General features: G+C 38.8%; 1 protein-coding gene across 1 annotated transcript in view; it reads left to right on the plus strand.

Moving 5' to 3' along the window:
• The first annotated feature begins 5,602 nt into the window (after positions 1-5,602).
• Positions 5,603-6,750, plus strand: part of LOC138005239 (uncharacterized) — a 24,084-nt gene continuing 22,936 nt past the window's right edge. The window contains exon 1 of the mRNA XM_068851500.1: positions 5,603-5,936. Coding sequence (XP_068707601.1) covers positions 5,603-5,936 — 334 coding nt within the window. The remainder of the gene's footprint in view (positions 5,937-6,750) is intronic.

Genomic DNA, 6,750 nt, shown 5'->3' on the forward strand with positions numbered 1-6,750 from the left:
GCAAGTGAAGCGCATCAAGGCTGTTAATAACGTACCCCTCCTCCTCCCTCCAATCAATGTTGCATTTACCGGTTGGTTTTGCACTCCAACCCATAAACATCAACATTGAAGGGGGAGAGGGGGCAAATTGCCGTCTGTGTTACAACATTTGTGACCGAGACTGTATTTATCAGGAATAATTGTTTTCAGCGCCGTAAGTGATGTGACGATTGCTGAAGTTATCGTTTTAGGCTTGTGAGCAATGTTAGTTGTCGTTAAATAGAATTTTGGCGATAGTATTAACGGTTTTGTAGTAAACTATAAAGTATGTAGACTCGTTTGGTGATATACAGATTTTCCGTGTTTTTTGGTGTGTTTTTGTATTTGTGTTTGCACAAGCAATTAAAGAAAATCGACACTAGTGATATTTTGAGAGACTGATGTGTTTATCAGAAAAGAATCACCACAAAGTGAAAGTAGGCCATTAGCTGTAAAGGAAGGTTTGAAAAGGTTCCAAAGTCAAGTTGTATATCCTGATAACTACTGATAAATAAGGCTACCAGTTAAAATAATAGAGGAAGACTGCGTTAGTCGGCGCAGTTGGTGTGGTAGGCGAAAGGGCTGTGCCACTTGGAACATTGAATTCCCGTCAAGCGCGATTCGCGTATTTTATAACCGATTAGTCCAAATCTAACTGAAAAAAAGAAGAGAGAAATACCGCATCTTGCATTTGAAAGGGCCACCGAATTGAGGCACAGCGTTTCTTTTAAGTCTTCTTGCATATATGTATAGCTCATTTTGCAACCCGTCAAGTACAACCTTCGCAGGGTAGATACAAAAGCGGCGGAAGTCGTATTTCTAAATTATTTCAGATGAACAGCAAATATCATCTTATGGCATGGTTTGGTGTTACTATTAGAAGGCCATTAGGTTCAGCTGCGAGCACCCAAGACCATTTAGATATGCGGGTTTTCTTTAAAGGAGATACGCCTATGATACGCCTATCTTCTCAGTGTACCTTCCTATGTCTGGATTAAAGAGAGTGGAATGATGCAAGTTCGTCTGAGTGTTTGTTTTCCTGAACTAGTCTATCCCCAGTCCTAAACTCTGTTCCTATTTTGGTTACACGGGATTGTGGTGTACCGTTGACGGATCACCATCCTTTTCGTCTTAATTTTGGCCTTGTGTTTTGAAAAAACTAGGAAGTTTAATCGTTCTGAACAAGTAGTAATTACTATGTGTAAGCACAATTAGTAGAAATCACAACAGCACATTTCTTAGGCTTATTTGCAACGGTACACCATGGTGATCCGTTCATTGCTAAATAATTTCAGTAGACTGTAATTAATTTACTGACAACGGATCACCATGGTGTACCGTTGAGATTTTGAAGGAAAAAAAGGCCAATGGCTTGAAAATCTCGCTATTGTTAAGTTGTGTTCTAGTGCTTATTTTCTAGTAAACAATTGGGCAAAGAAGACCGATTTAAAGGGAGCGTGAATAATTTTGGATGAAACGGTGACGGTGTACCGTGATCACAATGATGATGTTCATTGTTTGCACAAGCAATTTTCTATAAGTCAATGGGTGGAGTCCTTTATCTAAGGGAATATACCAGTAAATATAACTTTTTCTTTGCAGAGCTATAATTTCAATACCTATTAAAAGGTAAAACAACAAGACAATTGATTGTTAAGTAAAAAAGTGGAAGACAAATCGTTGAAAATAGTACTTGCAACCTTATGATGAAACCAACAACCTTTTTTCCACATACTCCACCGGTGTAAGAATGTGTTTACACACCAAAAAGAGAACATTTACTGTTGTACGCTATGGAGCTGAAAACGAGTTAAGGTAATAAATAATACTTGGTACCACCACCCCTCGTTCGGATCATTATGCACAGTGTCTATTCTTTTACAGGTAAAAGTCCCGTCTCTTTTTCGCAGGAACCTGAGACAGCAAATGATGTGCCTTCTCAGTGTGTTACTTACAGTAGCTTGAACTTACGCCCTCTTTTTGACAATTTTTTTAAACACGCAGGAGTGTTCCTATTTCTTTTGGAAATTCTTTCAACCGTTGCTGTTGAAATATCACAAAAATCAGCAACTTTACTATCGAAAAGTCCTTCAATTTAACGTGGCTTCAGTAAAAAGCTCTTGGCCGTGTGACGTTTAATATCGAAACAGGGTTCAATTAAAGGCCATTACGCTTGTGCAGCTTTTCGCTCGTAAATCTACAAGATATCTTTCCCTTTTAGCAACAAGTCATCTCTTTCTATCAATTTCAAAAGTAGCTAAACATGCTTCGACATATTTTCATTATAAAAGTCCCATGAAAGCAAACGTTATAGAATACATTGGTAATGGCGCTTTTCGTTGTCTGAATTACGTCATTCAACACCCAGACAATCTCGGTCATAAATAGTTGTAACACTTCGCTTGAACAGCAAGTGAAGCGCATCAAGGCTGTTAATAACGTACCCCTCCTCCTCCCTCCAATCAATGTTGCATTTACCGGTTGGTTTTTGCACTCCAACCCATAAACATCAACATTGAAGGGGGAGAGGGGGCAAATTGCCGTCTGTGTTACAACATTTGTGACCGAGACTGTATTTATCAGGAATAATTGTTTTCAGCGCCGTAAGTGATGTGACGATTGCTGAAGTTATCGTTTTAGGCTTGTGAGCAATGTTAGTTGTCGTTAAATAGAATTTTGGCGATAGTATTAACGGTTTTGTAGTAAACTATAAAGTATGTAGACTCGTTTGGTGATATACAGATTTTCCGTGTTTTTTGGTGTGTTTTTGTATTTGTGTTTGCACAAGCAATTAAAGAAAATCGACACTAGTGATATTTTGAGAGACTGATGTGTTTATCAGAAAAGAATCACCACAAAGTGAAAGTAGGCCATTAGCTGTAAAGGAAGGTTTGAAAAGGTTCCAAAGTCAAGTTGTATATCCTGATAACTACTGATAAATAAGGCTACCAGTTAAAATAATAGAGGAAGACTGCGTTAGTCGGCGCAGTTGGTGTGGTAGGCGAAAGGGCTGTGCCACTTGGAACATTGAATTCCCGTCAAGCGCGATTCGCGTATTTTATAACCGATTAGTCCAAATCTAACTGAAAAAAAGAAGAGAGAAATACCGCATCTTGCATTTGAAAGGGCCACCGAATTGAGGCACAGCGTTTCTTTTAAGTCTTCTTGCATATATGTATAGCTCATTTTGCAACCCGTCAAGTACAACCTTCGCAGGGTAGATACAAAAGCGGCGGAAGTCGTATTTCTAAATTATTTCAGATGAACAGCAAATATCATCTTATGGCATGGTTTGGTGTTACTATTAGAAGGCCATTAGGTTCAGCTGCGAGCACCCAAGACCATTTAGATATGCGGGTTTTCTTTAAGGAGATACGCCTATGATACGCCTATCTTCTCAGTGTACCTTCCTATGTCTGGATTAAAGAGAGTGGAATGATGCAAGTTCGTCTGAGTGTTTGTTTTCCTGAACTAGTCTATCCCCAGTCCTAAACTCTGTTCCTATTTTGGTTACACGGGATTGTGGTGTACCGTTGACGGATCACCATCCTTTTCGTCTTAATTTTGGCCTTGTGTTTTGAAAAAACTAGGAAGTTTAATCGTTCTGAACAAGTAGTAATTACTATGTGTAAGCACAATTAGTAGAAATCACAACAGCACATTTCTTAGGCTTATTTGCAACGGTACACCATGGTGATCCGTTCATTGCTAAATAATTTCAGTAGACTGTAATTAATTTACTGACAACGGATCACCATGGTGTACCGTTGAGATTTTGAAGGAAAAAAAGGCCAATGGCTTGAAAATCTCGCTATTGTTAAGTTGTGTTCTAGTGCTTATTTTCTAGTAAACAATTGGGCAAAGAAGACCGATTTAAAGGGAGCGTGAATAATTTTGGATGAAACGGTGACGGTGTACCGTGATCACAATGATGATGTTCATTGTTTGCACAAGCAATTTTCTATAAGTCAATGGGTGGAGTCCTTTATCTAAGGGAATATACCAGTAAATATAACTTTTTCTTTGCAGAGCTATAATTTCAATACCTATTAAAAGGTAAAACAACAAGACAATTGATTGTTAAGTAAAAAAGTGGAAGACAAATCGTTGAAAATAGTACTTGCAACCTTATGATGAAACCAACAACCTTTTTTCCACATACTCCACCGGTGTAAGAATGTGTTTACACACCAAAAAGAGAACATTTACTGTTGTACGCTATGGAGCTGAAAACGAGTTAAGGTAATAAATAATACTTGGTACCACCACCCCTCGTTCGGATCATTATGCACAGTGTCTATTCTTTTACAGGTAAAAGTCCCGTCTCTTTTTCGCAGGAACCTGAGACAGCAAATGATGTGCCTTCTCAGTGTGTTACTTACAGTAGCTTGAACTTACGCCCTCTTTTTGACAATTTTTTTAAACACGCAGGAGTGTTCCTATTTCTTTTGGAAATTCTTTCAACCGTTGCTGTTGAAATATCACAAAAATCAGCAACTTTACTATCGAAAAGTCCTTCAATTTAACGTGGCTTCAGTAAAAAGCTCTTGGCCGTGTGACGTTTAATATCGAAACAGGGTTCAATTAAAGGCCATTACGCTTGTGCAGCTTTTCGCTCGTAAATCTACAAGATATCTTTCCCTTTTAGCAACAAGTCATCTCTTTCTATCAATTTCAAAAGTAGCTAAACATGCTTCGACATATTTTCATTATAAAAGTCCCATGAAAGCAAACGTTATAGAATACATTGGTAATGGCGCTTTTCGTTGTCTGAATTACGTCATTCAACACCCAGACAATCTCGGTCATAAATAGTTGTAACACTTCGCTTGAACAGCAAGTGAAGCGCATCAAGGCTGTTAATAACGTACCCCTCCTCCTCCCTCCAATCAATGTTGCATTTACCGGTTGGTTTTTGCACTCCAACCCATAAACATCAACATTGAAGGGGGAGAGGGGGCAAATTGCCGTCTGTGTTACAACATTTGTGACCGAGACTGTAGTTAAAGGCCCACCTTCACCCAAAAGTCATTGCGGTCGTTTGTTTTTGTTTTTCGAATGACGACTTGTCCAAATACGTGATGTGATTGGCTAAAGGCACTCAGGCGAATCACGCGGGACACAACATGTCAGATATTAGGTAATTCGCGAAATTCAGTGAAGGAGCGCAATGACTTACGGATATAATAAGGCTTATTTTTTTGGTGTCAATTTTTGGATTATGGCCGTTACCATGGAAACATCACATCTGATGACAGGCAGATATATTATTATTTTTTTGGTAGTGCACTACACACTGTCACCGGGCTGTATGAGTGGAAGAGTGTAAGTCCGTGCTGACAATAGGCACGCAGCGCGTGCATAACTCACGAACATAAACAGGTCTCTTTGAAGCGTGCTTCAGTTTCAACAAAATGAGCCCCAAAATCGGCAAGAATTTGTGACGCTGATGAATAATAAAGCAGCTTCTATTTCCAAAACCATGGAATTACCTAGTGATAAATAAACTCGTCAAGGAGAGTAAATTTTTGCAGCTAAACGGCGCGTAACTGTGAGAAGTTTCCCTAGTGCTACAGCCGCAGACATGGAGCATTATCTACAACCAAGCTTGGCTACAAAACCGAAGGCGATAATCCTCCATGTAAGAACAAATGACCTGAAAAATTCATCCTCTGCTCGGAATGTGGCGGAGAAAATCGTCAACCTGGGGAATATGATTGCTACAAACTCTCTTAACACTAGTGTAACCATTTCTGCAATTACACAAAGATCAGATGAAGAATCGCTCAAGAGGAAAGTAAAGGACTGCAACAAAGTTTTAAAAACATTTTGTAATCAGAATGGCTGGGGCTTTGTCGAACACTTGAACATCGGCGAAACATGTCTGAACAACTACAAACTCCATCTTAACAAGAAAGGTATTGCTATTTTAGCGAGTAATTTTGTAAATAATATAGTTCATTGATACGATTCTTACTTGACAACCTCGCTGCCACCTCTAGCGCCCGTATCAGGTCAACTCTTACGCCAAAGTGTCGCGGATTTAAAATGGCTAGTTTGAATATTACAAGTCTTTTCAAACATATTGATGAACTTCGTGTTTTTCTAAATGATCAAAACATTGACGTTCTAGCCATAAATGAGACCAGGCTAAATGAAAGTATTTCCGATCAGGAGGTTAAAATCCAGGGATATGATATAATTCGCCGTGACAGGTCAACAAATGGCAGGTTTGGTGGTGGCGTATGTTTTTACATTCGTTCAAACATAAACTATTCTGTCCGCTGAGATTTGGACAGTCGGCTCCTGGAGATAGTGTCAATTGAAATTCGTAAACACAACTCAAAACCCTTTGTTATTACTTCATGGTACAGACCTTCAAATTCACCCCATGAACTTTTCACGCATGTCAACACATTATTAGGCAAATTAGATTCTGAAAACGTAGAATATTTTTTCGTGGGGAATCTAAATTGTGACTTGCAATCAAAAGGCAATGTTATTGTGAAAGCTCTTCTAAACATAACAGACATTTATGGATTGGAACAACTCATTCACGAACCAACCCGAATTACACCTTCTGCAAATACTTTAATTGATCTTATTTTCGCAAATCGGCCAGAGAATGTGTATTGTTCGGGGGTGTCTCATGTCGCCATAAGTGACCATAGTTTAGCTTATGCATATCGAAAAATTTCAATTCCCACTTTCTCCAAAGGAATTAACTTGATA

The sequence above is a fragment of the Montipora foliosa genome, chromosome 6 (genome assembly GCF_036669935.1).
Source record: "Montipora foliosa isolate CH-2021 chromosome 6, ASM3666993v2, whole genome shotgun sequence".
Lineage (NCBI taxonomy): Eukaryota > Metazoa > Cnidaria > Anthozoa > Scleractinia > Acroporidae > Montipora > Montipora foliosa.